The following is an 18099-nucleotide window of genomic DNA, read 5'->3' on the forward strand; positions in this document are numbered from 1 at the left end:
GCCCTAAACCCACCCACATCCACTTGGCAGCCAAAAATAGCAAAAACCATTTTCTTACAGAGCAACTCACCATTACTTATGGCTTGTCTCTCTGAAGAGTTAATGTGCAGCAACCTGGGGAGTAAACCTACAGCACAACTAGCCTGCAATGCACTGACTGACTGCGTGGATCCTACTACCACATGCTATAAGTTCAGTACAAGTTTCACAGCAGCGATTGCAGGATCCAAGCAGTCAGTTGGCTGGCGCATCGCAGATGTACATTCCAGCTTGCTACACACTAATTCGCTGCATCCTTTACTATATAACTATACTTGAGTTTACTTGATAAAGGCAAATAGCTCCCTTCACTTCAGCGGGACTACTTGTGGTTGCAAGACTGGCCTTTAGATTTGCGGCCACCACAGTTCCATTAGAGGCAGTTTTGTTTTTAAGAGAGAACTGTCAGGCCGGTAGGAAAGTCTCCTGTGAGCACATTAACACAGATGTGAGCAAGTGCAGCCATCCTTCCTCAGGCAAGGCTTCCTTTGGCTTCAACAGCAGTTCTGCCTGTATAAGGGCTGCAAGGTTTGCTCTGTGGCTAGCACAGTTAAAACTGCCATTTTACAATGTAAGCAAGAAATTACACACTCAGGTCTGAGAGAAAGAAGCTCCTTTTTTATTATTTTGCTTCAGTAACACAGCATGTCAACACTGAAAAAAGTCTCTGAAAATCATAAATACAAGCCCAAAATACTTGAAATAACTATACCAGATCCTGACTACACCCTCTTCCTTAGAATAGTATTTCCTAATAGCAGCTAGGGTTACAAATCCCACTGTCCTTTCTCAGTCAAAACCCTACACTGAAGTCAAGCCCTGAGTACAGACTGTACTATCTTGTCTCCTTCCGGTGCTGCGATTTCTAGATGACACTGATCATTGTAAGGACAAAGTTCTAGTGTTAGCTCATAATTTTCCTGGCCCTTGTGAGTTTCTTATACCCTTTATGTTCCTTGAATATACTTTTATGTGGTTTTGTTAATTTCCACAACAAGCTGTATTCAGAAACATGCGTTACCAACCTGGAACATGACCCAGATCCTTCCAACACTTAGGAATAGAAGTAATTTTACTTTTATGGCTCTGCTCTTGCAAGCAGTGTTATTTATGTGTATAAACGTGTGCGGGATCAGGTCCCACGTCAGCACCTGTCAGGCTGTCTTTGCACGAGGCTAGTTAGGTTCCGCTACCGAAGGCCTCGTTAAAGAAAGATGATGGCAGATTTCATTGCACTCCACGTGTTGATTATTGAAGAAATAATAAATTCCTTTCTCCCCAAAGTTGGTGGAGTGTGAAACATCTTTCCCATTAAGAGAATGAATTTGGGGGTCTGTGAGGTAGATGAGGCCTTTTCCATTACCAGTCACCCAACCTGTAGAATAAAGAATACATCTGAATATAAAATGACATACAATAGTCCCTTCACCTCATTGTGTTCTGTAATTAAGCCCCACACACCCAAAGTCTGATCAGTTTTACCTAGGTGGAATTCTGCTGACATCAGTCGAGTTACTCCTGATTTACCCCAGAGTAAGCAAGAGCAGAATCAGGCCCTTAACGTCTGTACTGATATGCAGGTAAGAACACAATCACAAGATGACATTAGGTCCCAATAGCATCTTGGTTTTGGCTTTACTCTGTTAAGGGAGGAGGGTACTTGAGTCAACAGCTTGCAAGGTCAGGTCCTCAGCTCTAACCAAGGAGAGCCTGTGAAGCTAAAGAGGGGGTGTATGCATGAAGGTAGCTTTCAGCCATTTGGGGGCTTGCCAATCACAGGGAAGGAGAAGGGTGGCATGGGAACTGCTACACTGTTTTGGGGTCATCTGAGGAGCCCCCTTTGCAGAGAAGCTCCTAAGGGGCCCATTTCTGTTATCTTTAGTTTAACTTTCACATGGGTGAAGTGACACAAGGTTGCATCACACTAGGATCTGGCCCAGGAACATGATCACAGTTTCTCTCACATCAAGAAGAGAGGGAGGTTCTCCTTGAGCTGCCAGGTGTAATGTATTTCACATGCCAAAAATTATGGCCTGTTTTCTTATGCAATGTGAGTCTGAGTCCTCTCTATGCCTCCCCTTGCCTTAGTGACATTGTAAATGGTTTTGTTCTTTGTAGAGCACACACTGCTGGAAAATGGGAAGGACACACAACAAACAGAACCAGCCATCATACAAACCTTGCAAATCGACCACCACATCTGTGCCATGGGAAAACTCATAGGAGAAATGGCCAAAGGCCAAGCCATACTCTGTGGCTTTGTACTCTGTCTTTACTACTTTTGTGTTATTAGATAGTTTCACAAATTCTCCCAGAATATAGGGCTCCACGCTCACACATCCTTTTATGGATTTGCCTTCTAATATCTGAAAGAAAACAGAATGTTGAAGGATTAAAATAATCCCAGTCGAGATGAGAAGTCCCATAGCTCAGCTACTTGAATTCTTATTTGCATTATTACTTTTCCCCACCGCACTAAAAGGAACCTGGATGTAAAGAGCCCCCACACTGTGCCACCCATTTGTTTGTTCCCATCACAACACATCTGGAAGCAGAGCTCTCATCTAGCTAGAGAGAAGGAAGTGTCAGCTCTGGAAATGTCAATTCAGCTTGGTGAGACCAGATCAACAAATTCTACAGGTATCTTGCTTGTAAAGCAAATGAAAAATATATTGCAAGAAAGTCAGTATAAAAAGTGGGCTAAGGAGCTGAGAAAATGGCAGACCAGCAGCTGTTCATCTTTTACATTGGCTGTGGTTGGTTTATGTAGTTATATCTACATATTCAAGCGCTTGAATGTCTTAGTGCTAAAACTGCATTAGGACTTGCTAACCAGTGCTCCAGTGCAAAGCAGCACCAATGACAGCATGCTTAGCAAAAGCAGTAAAGCAAAGCTCTTTCATCCAAGGTCATTTGCATATTGCGTTATAGTGTATACGTGAACAACAGAGCAGTAATTTATATTCCACACATGCAGGGACAAAGAAATAGGACATCGATACTGTATATAATAGTCTACTTGGCTATTTGTATTTGAAATGCAGAAGTCTAGTAGAACGTAGTTAAATATATAAACTAGAGCTATAAAAGGGAGAGAGGGAAAGATGGTGGCTAATGCTCTGGCCGGTGCGCCACTCAGGTGATGCAAGAGGGCCAGAAAGCCACTGTCCCAGGGTAGCTGCAGATTTCCCTGGAATGGAGGACTCTCCACATGGCGTGTTGCCAGCTATGTTGGCTCTATGCCATCCCCTCCCATCCCCCTCGGTATGGACTGTATGTTGGGGGCAAGTCTGGATGTGCTGTAATCTGATGATCCCCATCCGCTCCTTGGGTGCCATTAAAAATCAATGCAAATTAGTGTAACTCTCAGGCTGCACTGAATGGGGACTGGCTGGACACAAGGATCTGGTCCGTATTATTTTAACCGTTATTTCCTGCAACATCCGTTACTATTAATAATTATTATTATTGATTTAAACGTTTTTTAATGATCAAATGAAAAAACAAGTTCCTGCCCCAAGGAATTGACAATCTCAGGGCACACACTGCTTGCCTGGCTCATCTGAGTAGCAAGGGCACTGGAACCTTTGTAGAAGTGGGTGGGCCATGGCCAAAGTGGCAGAGGAATTAAAATACTACTTAATATCCTGCAGAGTACAACTGTAACATAAATAACCACAATACAAAATGTAGCCACATTATAATATTGAAGGTTTAATTATAGTACAAACAAACAGACAACTTTAGTTCTAAACATGGGGACGGCATTTTTCCCCCACAGCGCATGTTTCTTTTGTTAAAAAGGGCAGGGCACGGCCCTTTGATAAGTGGGAGGGCCATGGCTCCGTCTCTCCCCCCACCCCATTCTGGCATCAGTGCTGGGTAGTCCCACTTAAATCAATGGGCCAATTTAAGTGAATACACTGAGCAGAATTGTACCCTAATTCTGGTATAACTATAGGCTAAATTTTAAAGACGCACGCTAAAGGTGCAGCTACTAAAACAGCATGTGCACTTGCAGGCAAATAGGAGCCCTCATATTTCTGTGCACAAACTGGTTAGGTGCTAACACAAGTTGGGCAACTATAGCTGCCAGCTGGTTGACTGAGCCCTTTCCTGCCCAAGGTACACACGTAAAGGTATGGGTTTGGTGAGCCTGGCAGGACGTACATACTTTTACAGGTGCACCCATTGCACCCTCTGGTGTGAATCTGTGCTTGTATGTTAGATGTTTTTTCATCTTTAAATAATCAAACTTGTTTACCAGGTAATGGCATTTGCCTCTTAGGGGATCTCTATCCAGCATTTCGGAGTGAGAACGAGCGAGCCTCCCTGCGTCGACAGACTTGGTCTAGCAAGACCAAGCTGGATATGAGTCAGCAGTGTGTCCTTGTTGCCAAGAGGGCCAATGGGATATTGGGCTGTATTAGTAGGAGCATTGCCAGCTGATCGAGGGAAGTGATTGTTCCCCTCTATTCAGCACTGGTGAGGCCACACCTGGAGTATTGTGTCCAGTTTTGGTCCTCCCACTACAGAAGGGATGTGGACAAATTGGAGAGAGTCCAGCAGAGGGCAATGAAAATGACTAGGGGGCTGGGGCACATGACTTATGAGGAGAGGCTGAGAGGACTGGGGTTATTTAGTCTGCAGAAGAGAAGAGTGAGGGGAGATTTGATAGCAGCCTTCAACTACCTGAAAGGGGGTTCCAAAGAGGATGGAGCTAGGCTGTTCTCAGTGGTGGCAGATGACAGAACAAGAAGCAATGGTCTCAAGTTGCAGTAGGGGCGGTCTAGGTTGGATATAAGGAAACACTATTTCATTAGGAAGGTGGTGAAGCGCTGGAATGGGTTACCTAGTGAGGTGGTGGAATCTCCTTCCTTAGAGGTTTTTAAGGCCTGACTTGACAAAGTCCTGGCTGGGATGATTTAGTTGGTGTTGGTCCTGCTTTGACTAGATGACCTCTTGAGGTCTCTTCCAACCCTAATATTCTGTGATTCTAAGGCTCAGAATGGTGTTCTAAAAACAGCTTTGTAGACAGTGCTTTGACGTTACGGCTTGAACTCAGACTCTGAAACCTATGGAGAGGCTGTCTATCCTTAGCCACGAGGCTCACTCTCGCTCGCTCCAAAACGCTGTGTTTACATATGCACTGTGTATGGGACACAAGTGGTTTATAACAAACATTATTGTTCTGCAGAGATCGTGTAACTTTCCTCATTTTATACCCATTATTTTACAGGAGAAACATTCTCTGATCATTTCCTGGTGGCTTCTGTAAATTCTCTGCTTCAGCTGATTTCAGTTCAGGACTTCTTACCAGGAGTATTGCAGAGGGGATGTAAAAGATTTGTGTTGGGATCTTCTGCTCATACAGCCTTTTGTTGAATTCCGTCACGTAGTACTGGGCAGTCATTTGTCGCTCCACATCAATGAAATGGTTAAGAAGCCCCTTTTCTTCTTTATACTCTTTCCCAACATACCTACATGGTAAAAACAAACACACAGACTAGCCAATTCCTCAGGCAGATAGCAGTAAGGGAAATCCTCACTGGGATGCAAATCATCACCACAAATCCACTTTGTTGTTCAAGGGCAAAGCGATTTATTGGTAACTTATTTAAAATGACAACAAGTGAAATCTGGTCTTGTACCTCTTGATGGAATAAGAGAAGTTAGCTCTGAAAGATCTTAGTCTTGGGATGAGAATTTCAAAAGCGTGTAAATGAATTAGGCATCTAACTCCAGCTGACTTCCACTGGAGCATAGGCACTTTGAAAATCCCACCATACTCCCTAATAACACATACATCACATTTATTCATGGTCCAAAATCCACATTTCCCTCTCCCAAGCAGCAAGCACTGCCTCTAGGTGCTGAGGCCTAGGTGAAGTGAGCTGGTGGACTTATTCCAGTTCTTAGGGCAGAGGTGTCCATTTCACAAAGCCACTACACAGAATAAAATGTTATCCATCTCTCAGACATGCCATGCTCTGCCCCGCCCACTTCTCTCCTTATCCTCTTGAAAACAAGACAGCTAGACCCAGATTTTTAAAGCCATTTAGGTGTTGCTGCGCTCAGCATTGCAATGCCTAACTGATTTAGGAGCCTAAATCTTACTTTCAAAAGTGATTTAGACACTTGGGAGCCAAAATCTCTGACTATAAATGGGATTTAGGCTCCCACGTGTCTAAATCATTTTTGAAAAAAATCAGACTTCGGCATTGCAACACTGAGCAGAGCAAGGCCTAAATACTTTTAAAAATCTGGACCCTAGTGCACAAGGAGTTTAAGACCTCCACTTCAGGCAGAGGTCAATACTGGTAGTTAATCTTGTGCCCATGAGCAACCTCTCCTCACATTTGTATTAAAACACAACAATATTGCATGCTCTACTGTGTGCCTAGTTTACATACAAGCTTGCACTGAAATCACTAAATTGGTTTTAATTTGACTATTTTCCTATTTTATGCAAATCTGTGTGTGGATACTCTCATTTCAGATTAAGATTGTTGTATCCGGATTATATTTAAATCAGAAATAGGAAACTCTTAATCCACAATGAGATAATTTGAAACAACAAAAGGTGTGAAATAAAATCCTTTCACTGACTCCTGTGCAGGTTTGTGTGTAGCCAAGTCCAAGGGCATAATAGGAAAATGGACAGTAAATGTAACACAGTGTCAGATAACATAGAAAACAATAATGAAACAATTGGTTCTTTTTAAATACCTGTTCCTATGGAAAGGCCGTAACTTCAGAATCAAACTGGGTAACAAGAATATCCAGAGCTATAATAGTGAGGATCAAATAGCCAGGAGCTTTGGAAGGGTTATAAAACCTTTTTGCTTCAGGATATTTCCCAGCTCTTAACTAATGGAGATTAGGAAGAAACTTTCCCTGGGACCAGGTTATCCCATTACGGCCCTATAACAGTGGGGTTTCTTGCACCTTTTTCTGAAGCACCTGGCACTGACCACTGTTAGAGACAGGACACTGGACTAGCTGGGCCTTGGGTCTGATCCAGTATGTCAATTGCTAAGTTCCTATGTGTGCAGAATTAGCCCTGATTAAAATTTCACTTCAGCAATTTGTGCTTGATCAATACCTTCCCAAAGTTTCTTCTTGATGCAGAAAATGTATCCAAAATGCATTCCTTTGTTTGCCTTCCTTCGCCACGCTCAGGTAGTCTCCAATATACACAGCTGTCTCCTGGCCTGTCCACAGCCCAGATTTCTTAGAGTATTTCAGAAGAAGAGCAGCTACCAAAAGAAAACCCCCACAAATGAAACCGACAGCTTCTTTAGCAAGGTTGTTCCATACCAGTAACCAAGGGTGAAACCTAAGAGCTATCAGTTTTTTCTGTTGGGATTGATGTCCATGCCCAGACAAAGTTTCAAAGCTCTGCTATCTTGTCACACTCAACTATTACAGTGCAGTATTGAAACAGCATCTTTTGAAGAAGCTCATCCATAAGTGGAAATGTATAAGGTAAAATGCATTGCTTTGGCAGGAAACCCTGTAGGGCTACTTTGGGGTAGCAGGGCTTTCCTGCACCTGTCTTGTACACTAATAAAAGTTTAAATGATAAGAGCGTCCTGCAGAAAAACTAATAGCGAGCAGAGAACACAAAATATCTATAGGAAGAATCAAATGCATTTCACTCCTGCTCTGTAATGCCCCTGCTGTGAGCCAGTCACAAGCCTCTAGCACATATATAAACGTGAATACCACCAAATTGTGTGGCACTGGACATTTACACTGATAAGACTATCTAGACTTAGACTAATTAATGCTAACACAAATTTGGAAGGGATATAAAACCTTCAGGGTTAAAACCAATCTACTGCTAGGCTTAGGAGGAGACCTTCATGTGGAGGCAGATTATCCCACATTTGCCCACTGCAGGTTCTTACACCTTTCCCTGAAGCCTCTGGGGCCGGCACTGTCAGAGAGTGGATACTGTACTAGATAGACCATGGCACTTAGAGCTGGGCAGGAAATGATTCTACAAGAATTTTCAAGATTTCAAATAATTTTCCCGTCACAAACTGAAATCTCAACAACTTTCACAAACTGAACTTCTGAATTTTTTTTTCAGATCAGGTCAATCAAAATGTTTCATCAAAACCTACCCTCTTCAGATTAGAGCCACACTTTAAACCAGTGCTCCGCGTCAGTTGTGCTTGTTTATTAACTTTGTGAGCTAGCAGACAGAGCGTCTAGAATCACAGATTGAGAACAGAGTTTTATTGAAATGAACAAAATATAAAACTCACAAGGACCTTAAGACAAATTAAAAATAATTGAGAGATTCTGGAAGCAGGTGCAGTCTGACTTGGTTTGGTTAATGGATGAAAGGAAAAAACTGGATGTGATATTAACCAAAATAGCAAACTAAGCCAAAATGTTCTTCCGCCCTGGATTGGTTCTTTTTTCATTTAAATCTAAATATTTTGAAAAATGAAGAGGGCTTAAAAATATCCAGACCCTTGAGATCTGTATGATCCTAGTAAGTAGTACAGACCTGATTCTGCAGCCTTTACTCATACATAGTTCCATAGATGTTTAAGACCAGAAAGGACCAGTCCCTACTCTCCTCTAAATTATTGGCATAAGGCAAAATGAGAATCAAACATGTGACCCTCAGTTTACCAGGGCAATGCTCTAATCTCTGAATTATATGGCCAATGCACAAACACATATGAATAAGAATGTCAAGATCAGACTCTAGATTTCTATCTGCTGCTTCTATCTATCTTTGAGGGTTTTATACCTTGTTCATCATCATAGTAAGAGTGCTGGCCTGCATTTAGTACAAAATCCTTCAAAGGTTAGCTCTTATCTCCGTATAGCTACATTTGGGACCACGATGGCACAGAACATACACACACAGGGGAGATGTTACTTACAGTATGCTTTGTGGAGTTGTCTAGCCTTAAATATTCCAGTAGTCTCCAGTCTCTGCACTAGCCAGCTATGCTCAACACCTGACAAGAGCTTCTCATAGTCAGCATCCTCTAGAAAGCGAGCTTTTAGGATTTGTTCTTTGGTTCTCCCAGGCACAAAGACAAAAGAGCTCCCACTGGAGTTCAGAAAAGATGGACTCTCTAGTTCAGAGAAACTGCTGGAAAACTGAGCTGATTTGTACCATGATTTCAGAGAGGAGCTTGAGCTGTGTCTGCTGTTCAGAATGTTCCTGTACTTTTCTGCTTCATCTTCCTCTGTGGTAGCACAGTCATTGAAGTTGTCAGCTTCTGGCTTCTTCCTCCCTGATGGTGAAACTCTGATCCCAACCCTGGGGCTAAGTTGAGGCCTTGGAGCATTCGTGGCAGGAGAGTTGTTTACTGAACTCCTGCTATTGCTGAAAGCAAACTCCCATTCATCTTCTGTATCTGCCTGGGTGTCGACTTCAGGCATTTCAAAAGACTCATTTCCAGCCATTTCAGCAGAAGATTTATTAATCCAGTTACATACAAAGGAATCACTTGCTATTTTTGGCTTGTTGCTTATAGATGTAGTAGTAGCTACCTTACCTATAGGTACATGAGGCTCAACTGACGGATCCTCTGTATTGTCTACAGTATCTCCTTCTGGGTCAATCCACACATAATTATTTCTAGATAATGGCTCTGTGACTCTTTTATACCTTTCAGCATCTATTACATTTCCTTCTACTATGTTGTGCTGAGCAGGGCTGTGAACAACACTGAAGTCTCTATTGCTGTCCTTGGTTCTGGACTCAATCATTTCAAAGGATTCTAATTCTGCCAGGGAAGAGGAAATCGTCTCCCTCTCGGGTCTGTTGGGACCAGAACAATGGGCACCCTTTAAGTCCATGAAAGAAACAGCATTGTTCCTGAAGTCTATACTACTGGCATCCCCTGCGTTCTGTTCTGAGGCATCCCTTTCAGGTTCTGTCCCCTGCAAGAGCCCTTCTCTGGAAGCTGAGGACGCATCTGCTAGTCTATTAGCAAAGAGCATATTTTTCTTTAATGAATGCTGAGAAGGACCTGAACAGCCACTCCGTGACTCTTGAAGAGAGAGATGATGAGTTTGGAAGGACAATGAGTGCAGGCTGCCAGCTTGAACATTTTCCTCAGTAGATTCAGTTGAGGCTGTGCAACACTGCTCATCCACTGAGCCCTTTTCCCTGGGTTGCCAATCTCTGGGCAGCTTATTGCTAGCATTACAGTCTAGCTCCTCCCAGCTAGCAGAGGAACTTGATTTTGACAACTTGCTCCAAGACTTCAAAGAACTAGTGGTTTGACTCCTGCTTTGCAAACTGCTGAAAATGCCATCTTCATCATTGGTAACTCTGTCTAATGTCTTTCTCTCCATTTCTTCTTCAAGGGAGACGTTCATTACATTAGAACTAATCCATCTCCTTCGGCCACTGAGTCTCTCACGGCTTCTTCTTGCGTTTTGTGAATCAGAGATTTTGGCACTGTACTTGCCACAGCGTAATTTTTCTTCGGTGGTACACATGGTGTCTACATTTTTAGTTTCAGTTTTTAAGGCAGTGATGCAAGCTCCCATTTTGGCTTCTCTGTGCCTGGTTTCCTGACTCCTGCAAGTACTTTCAAATACTTCACTTACTGACCTATGATGCTGGGAATGCATTTCAAGGATTTTCTCAAAATTCACCTCACCACGCAAGATAGGCTTTTCCACTCCACCTTTGTAACTATCAGGAACATAAGACCTGGCATCTGAATTAGGGAAGCTTTGTACTTCTAAATGCTCCTTGACAGATATGATCAAAGACATGATCTCTTTAGCAAGTGTTTCTTTGTCTTGATCCTCTGTAAAAGGTGAAGTGCTGTAAGTGTACAGTTTCTCCATGGCTTCACTACATAGCTGTCTCACCTCACAGAGTTTCTTGCTCTCCCCGTAGAGTCGCCGATGAACTGTTGTAAGGCAGAAAGCTGCTTTAATAAAACTATGAAGCTCCTGCCTGCTAGTGACAGGGTCATTTTCTTTCTTGGTGAGAAGACCAATTTCAAAGGATTCCTTAGCTTCAGACAAATAGAACTTTCTCTTCTCTGGAGGACATTCTGTGGAGTAACTATAGGACAATAAGCATGTGCCACGGATATTCTGAAAAGGAAAAAGGATGAGAAGTCAATGAATTAGAAATCTGGAATTCTGTTCCAAATAAAAAGAAAAAAGTGCTATTTCTTCTTGCATTTCAAGGCACAGATACCAGTTCTTACAGCTCGTTTCTGCATTTCTAGGAAATGAGGTAAGGATTGTCTCATATCTCTTAGAGTTGCAGGAGGGTGAGGTATTAACTTGCAAAGCATCATCACTCTGGGGGATCTGTCTCGCCGCCTGTCTTTCTCCCTCTGTGGTTTTAGATAGGAGTTCTGGGAGGGGTGCACCATCCTACCCAAGTCCCAGATGTGAACTGACATCATACTCACCACCGCTGTGAGCACAAAAAGCGGGGTGTACTGGCTGAAGGCTGCTGCCAGCTTGCAGGCTTCAGCAGCTGACAGTAAGCGATGGTCAAACTCTTGGAGAAGGCTCTGTTAAAACAGCAATAGAAAAATTCCTTTACACGCTACGTCATCTTTGTAATGTCACATTCTTGGTGGTGGAAAAAGGCAAGTAACAGTTATAGGGTATGTCAACACAGCAATGTAAGTCCAAGATTAGTAGATCTTGAGTTATAGGGCTTGAGTCTCTACACTCATTTATAACCCTAGGTCAGGAATTGTTGAATCCTGGGTCCCAACCTGAGGCTGGAGCATCTACACTGCATTATGCGAGCCTGAGTCCAACCACACATATCCCAGATTTCCTAGCACCCTCCCAAAATGTGGCTGCTCTAGCCCTTTATTCCTGTCGCAGTGTGGAAAAACTTGACTGTCCAGAGGACAAAGAAAGTCAGCTCATGGGATACTTTTGGTGGACTCCAAGAGCATGGATCTAGTTGGGCTGTGTCTACATTGCAAAACAATAGAGCTTGAACCCTGGGTCGTGGCTTGACTCAGGCTCAGAACCTCCACCCTCCTGGGGTCCTGGGACCCTGTGTCTGAGCCCTAAGTGAGAGTGATTTTTGTGTGGACAGAAGCAGGGTTAGGCTTGAGCCTGAGGGCTTGGCTACACTTGAAAGTTGCAGCGCTGGTGGAGGCTTTCCAGCGCTGCAATTAGTAACCGTCCACACCTGCAAGGCACATCCAGCGCTGCAACTCCCTGGCTGCAGCGCTGGCTGTACACCTGGTCTGGTTGGGGTGTAACGATTGCAGCGCTGGTGATCCAGCACTGTTCGTCAAGTGTGGACACACACCAGCGCTGTTATTGGCCTCCAGGGTATTAGCAGATATCCCAGAAGGCTTTTATAAATTACTCTCTTTGTTTTGTTATGCAGCCTCTCTTTGTTTTGTTGTGAGCGGGGAGCTCCGGAGCTCCGTTGATCCTGGAGCTGCTTATAACACAGCTCCTGTTTGCTTTGATCAATCTGTACCTGGCTGTGAACAATCAAATGAGATAATGAGGTAGGCAGGGAGTGAGTGTTTGCTTGACAGAGAAACAGCGGGGAGTCCGTTTGGATGCAGGCTGTTTGCAATTAAGAGTTAAGACTAAGGGGTCGTGAACATTTTCTGATTTTTCAAGGCAGGAAGCTAAACACACAGTGTTGGCTCCAAAAATCCACTCTCTCTCTCTCCCCCCGCTCCCTGTCACACTACAGCCCCACCCCACCCCCCTCTTTTGAAAAGCACTTTGCTGCCACTTGAACGCTGGGCTAGCTGCCCATAATGCATCACTCCCAACAGCGCTGCAAATGCTGCAAATGTGGCCACACACCAGCGCTGGTAGCTGTGAGTGTGGCCACACACCAGCGCTGTCCCTACACAGCTGCACGACCAGCGCTGTAACTCCCAGCGCTGCAACTTTCAAGTGTAGCCAAGCCCTGAGTTTGAATCTTGGGCTTCTATTGCAGTATAGACATACCCACAAAGACTTGACTGTATAAAGAGGGTAATAGTAGTGTGGTGGGAAATAGCTGGTCTCAGTTAACCTGATGTAACCCAGCCTAGTTCCATTGAAATCAGTGGGACTGATCTGACTGCAGAGCTCAGCTGCATCTGCCGAGAACATGAGTCATAATTTGGCCTTATGTAATGAAATGCTACAGCTTGATTGTTAAAATAAATCAGGTAAAGCGGTAAATTGAGGATTCCTATAACTACTTAAATTGGCCATGGATTTTATAGTAGTCATTTTATGTCAAACAGAAATTAAGTTACATATCTAACCAGAAAACGGGAAGATACTAAATATAGACAATGCACATGAATTAAATTGACCTGGGAACCTTAACTTCTACATATCCTGATTTTTCTGACTAACTGTGCAGTTTTACTGTATACATTAACGTAGTTCAACAGCAATTTTGTCTGAGCAAGGGCTGATTTAGGACCACAGGACTTGGCACACTGTGGAAGAACATTAAAGTCCCAGTTTGTTTTGATGCAATGCTATGTTCAGATTGCACTTCTAGTACAGAGGAAAACTGACTTCGCCTCTCAAGTTGTTATGTGAAATAAATGACTTCGTTATAGGACAAATCCTGAGATGCACTGAACACCACCCACTCCCTATGGGTCGAATCCTGAGATCTTTAATAAGTTAAAACACAATCATTACTCAGGCAAATTGCCATTGATTTCAGTGAAGATCAGGACTCAGTCAGGATAGAGCATGGACCTTAGAATTTGATTAGTTGAATCCACTGGGTTTTGCAGATGCTCAACACCTCTCCGGTTTTGCGTCCATAAGAGGCTTCTACTATAATGAGTCTTGGGCTACTGCCAGAGCAAGATACTAGATCATCTACACCAATGGTCTGATCTGTACCAATACCGGTGTCCCAAAGACTCTCCCCATTCACCCTTCCCATCACTTTGGAAGTTTTAACATGTCTCTAATTTTGGTCTTAACAATGTTCACAGTGTTAATTCAATTTGTCCTGGAGGGAAATGACACCTACTTTGTGTTTAGGTGAGATAACGAACTCTTTGGCTGGTGCTGTGGAGCTTCCCCAAGCACTCAGTGCAAGGACAAGAGTAGGAAGTTTGGCTGCACTTGGTGCAACTCAATAAGGATCAGCAAGAGACTCCTAATACATGAATATTTACCAGGTCAACTTGAGAGTTGTTTTTAAAACTATTATAATCTTTCTCACTCATGGAAACAAAGATGGCAGCCAAAATACCCAGTGATGTAGCAACTCCCTGAAAAATAAAAAAACAAACAAGTGTTTTTTCCATTTTATTTTCTGTTTTTGCTGGTGCTGTACAAGACACAAAGATAAAGACAGTGCCTTGCCGTCTACAAGACGCACAGAGAAGAGAGGACACATGGGGAAATCTAGAGCAGGAAACAAGTTAGCTGGGTTTTGTTTCTTGGATTATTATAAATGTGTGGCATTGAGGAAAGAATAAGGGCTGGTGTAAGTCTGTATGGTTCCGCTAAACTGAATTAAACTGAATCCATTTACACCAACTACAGATCTAGCTCTGTATTTTAGGAGAGATCTGAATGAGGATTGGAATTTTGTTACATTCTTCCTTCCTATTTCCTCCAGTCTGTCAGCTTTTAAGGTGTGACAAATACAGCACAGCATCATGTGACATAACATATCTTCAGACTAAATGCTACATTAAATCCTGACTAAACAGATTTTGGAAAACAGGTTCTTAATCTGTTTAGGCTCAGTTTTAACACTCTACTAATTTTTTCTGCACACCAATAATTTAGAACTGATCAGTATCTATCAAACTATTTGTGAGCTACGAGGAAAAATTGTCTAGACAAGCACCATCAAATGCAAATCAACGTACAGTTCTGCTGATAGAGCATCAAGCCACCGATGAAGTAATGTTGCCCTGAATTATTTTATGAAGCACTTAAAAAAAAAACCCCAATAGATTTTGACAAAAAGGCAGGTGCTCCAATTAATGACGATTTAAATCTGGGGGTTGGAATGTGCAATTTTAAATAGGGGTCAGTGAATCACAAGAATTTGTAATGTCATGAAGATAGGTGCATTTGCCTTTTGTGTCCTTCCAAAACAGGACAATTGTTCACTATTCCCAGACAGTATGCCAGACAACAGATTACCTTAAGATGCAGTTGGTACAGCTAAATCATTCTATTACATGATGCCTTTCTTTGCCTTTCTTTGCCTTCTTAAATATCTGTACAATTCCCTGCACACCTCTGCTTTCATATAAATATTTCTGAGCAAGGTTCAAGCTGCAAAACTTTGGTCCAGAGTTTTAACCAACTAAGTTTAGGGAGTTTGGGATCTGGAATTTTGGTGTAGTCCATTAAAAAGATAGGACTGGTTTACACAATTCAGATCCAGATTCCAAACATCTTGAAGCATGGAGGTATTATAAAGATCTGGGCTATTTGCAAAGTTAATAACAAAATATATGAAGGATGGTCATAGGACCTATGATGGTTAGGGCACTAACGTAAGACTGAGTAGACCAAGCTTCAATTCCCTGCTCCACCACAGACTTCCTATATGACTCTGTGCAAGTCACTTACCCGCTCTGTGCCTCAGTTCCCCATCTGTAAAATGGGAATAATAGCATTTCTTTACCTCGTGGGGGTGTTATGAGGATGAATATATTAAACACTGTAAGCCACTCAGATAGATAGATATTCAGACCCTGGTTTGAACACTCCTGATGCTCAGGAATGTTTGGTTCCAATGAAATGGTTAAGGCCCCTCCCTAAAAGTATAACAATGGCTGCATCTTGGTATTAGTCTGTCACTCAGTCAGAGAACTATATTGCATCATCTCATTTGATCATTTACTTCGGGTGACGGTAATGAATGAAAATGATCGCTTTATTTCTTTGCAGAAAACAAAACAAAGCTCAAGACATGCTGGCTTAAAAATAAGTGCGAGCACATGCATGTAAAAATAAATCAAGTGTCGTGTAACGTTCAGCTAGAACATTTGCCCCACATATTAACCTTGACTGAAATTGATTACATCCAGGAAGAATAAAACCAGGACATATGACTGAGGGAAACACAATGGATTCTGGACTCAACATGGAATTAGTAAGAGTATTCAGGGTGAAAAAAACACTAACCTTTTTATCTGGTTGAGGCAGTTTGAAATAGCCTACAATTGAAGCCCAAATCAGCTCCGCTGCCTCATACCACATTCCTGAAATAAAGCAGAGAAATGTTCAATACGCAGACTGCTTCTTCAAGTTACAACATTGCTCTATATTGTTTTAAAGCAGATGAGTTTATTTCACCTATCCTGAGCTGGGAGATTTCAAGATTGTATAAAACTATTCTATGACACTTTTCCAACTTAGTAACATCATTACATTTATTAATTTCATATTGCTTTGGTTTGTTCATAAATGTAAATGTTATGCTTGTGAAAGATCCTAGATTAGCAGTCATGAAAATGGAAATTCACTCAGAAGGCACAGCATGGCATTAGGCTGGCTATGCTATCATCCGACCAAGAGCAGAGCTTCCATGTAGCAGCTCTTTGCACCACCAACCTGGGGACTTCTTACCTCTGCCCAGGGAATTTTTCAGGACAGTTCTATGGGGGTAAGCTACTGGCTGGTTTCAATCAGGAAAGAATATTGAAAAAGGGGGAATAGTTTGAATATTAAAATTAACAAAAGAAACAGCATTTGTGAGTGCTTATCTCCTGGTTGTCTCAGCAACAGACTGATGATTTGTAAATTACATTTGTTTGATAAATGGGCTCTTGCTAGCTGTAAGTGTTTTCTGTCTCAGCCAGTTATGAGTAGAGCTAATTTTCTGTGGCTTTCTCTGTCAGAGAAACCAGGGGAAAATTTTAGATAAGCCAAGTCTTTACTTAAGACAGGAATTTCTTTTTAGTAAGTTTTGAACATGGGAAATGACTTAAACGCTTAAATGGTGAAATCACTGCATGGAAAAGTGTCTGGCTGCAGAATGTGATCTTACCAAGCTTTTGCAGAATCTGTCCTCTGATCTGTATACAGACTGACTGAACAAGAATCCTATCACTTTCCTTGTCATACAGCCACACGCCTGAAACGAGAGTTTAAAAACTCACTGGAATGTGACACAGCTGCTGGTGGTTCCTGAGCCCTTAAAATCTGACCCAAATCTCAATGAAATCAACTGGAGTCTTTCCAATGACTTCAATGGGCTTCGAATTAGGGCTTTAGATACCTTGCAGGCACTCAGATACAAAGGTGATGGAACAGTAAAAGAACTCAGAGAGATAAACACCAGTATAAAGCTTTCATACCAATTGTTTTTAGATATACCCTAGAACAACAGCAATAACTTATTATTATTATTATTATTAATCATAATAATATTTGGCATTTTATGGAATACCCTTGTAAAGATTTCAGAGGTTTGCAAGGGTGGCTAAATATTAACACATAATATTTAAATATCACAAATATTAACTGAAGTGATTACTTAAATTAATTAATATATTTGTGGTAATGTATAAATGGCAGCATAACACACTCTTTGCCTGTGCCAAAAAATGCTTTCTCATCACACATCAATATGTTATGCATCTTAAAACAAGAGTGCTCATAATTTCATCAAATAATGATTAGGCATCTAATTCTTATTTATACACATCATTAAAAATAATTAAAGAACGAATATCACAAACTATGGTTAGATAAAACAATTAGTCTCACTGAACAGCATACAAATAACCTTATCTCAGAGGTTTGCATTGTTTTAAAACTGGCAATGTTGTTCATATTCAGCACTGTCAACCCACACTAACTATCACTAAGTCTTGTGATATTTGGTATATCTCTTCAACCCTAGCTCCTGGACTTGTGTGGATGTTTGAGAGACTTATCTTTCATTTAAAAAAAGGAAGTTTCTAGCCTTCGTTGTGGAGAAAAGCTTGAAAACATGACTCAAGTGAATCATATAGGCTCAGAAACCAAAAGGCAAAGAAAAAGCACCTAAAATGTATAATTAAAAATTATCTCATGATTTTTGGGGCCTGACTCATGATTATTGAGCACTGGGGGTTG

At 41.9% G+C, this 18099-nt stretch overlaps 1 protein-coding gene across 1 annotated transcript in view; it reads right to left on the reverse strand.

The window, feature by feature from the left end:
- Positions 1-713: 713 nt before the first annotated feature.
- ALPK1 (alpha kinase 1) overlaps positions 714-18099 on the reverse strand; it is a 39498-nt gene continuing 22112 nt past the window's right edge. The window contains exons 5-13 of the mRNA XM_045017565.1: positions 17027-17113; positions 16162-16238; positions 14184-14279; positions 11463-11567; positions 8949-11136; positions 7145-7298; positions 5357-5519; positions 2219-2405; positions 714-1414 (exon numbers count right to left, since the gene is read on the reverse strand). Coding sequence (XP_044873500.1) covers positions 1215-1414; positions 2219-2405; positions 5357-5519; positions 7145-7298; positions 8949-11136; positions 11463-11567; positions 14184-14279; positions 16162-16238; positions 17027-17113 — 3257 coding nt within the window. The 3' untranslated portion in view covers positions 714-1214. The remainder of the gene's footprint in view (positions 1415-2218; positions 2406-5356; positions 5520-7144; positions 7299-8948; positions 11137-11462; positions 11568-14183; positions 14280-16161; positions 16239-17026; positions 17114-18099) is intronic.

The sequence above is a fragment of the Mauremys mutica genome, chromosome 5, assembly GCF_020497125.1.
Source record: "Mauremys mutica isolate MM-2020 ecotype Southern chromosome 5, ASM2049712v1, whole genome shotgun sequence".
In the NCBI taxonomy this organism is placed as follows: domain Eukaryota; kingdom Metazoa; phylum Chordata; order Testudines; family Geoemydidae; genus Mauremys; species Mauremys mutica.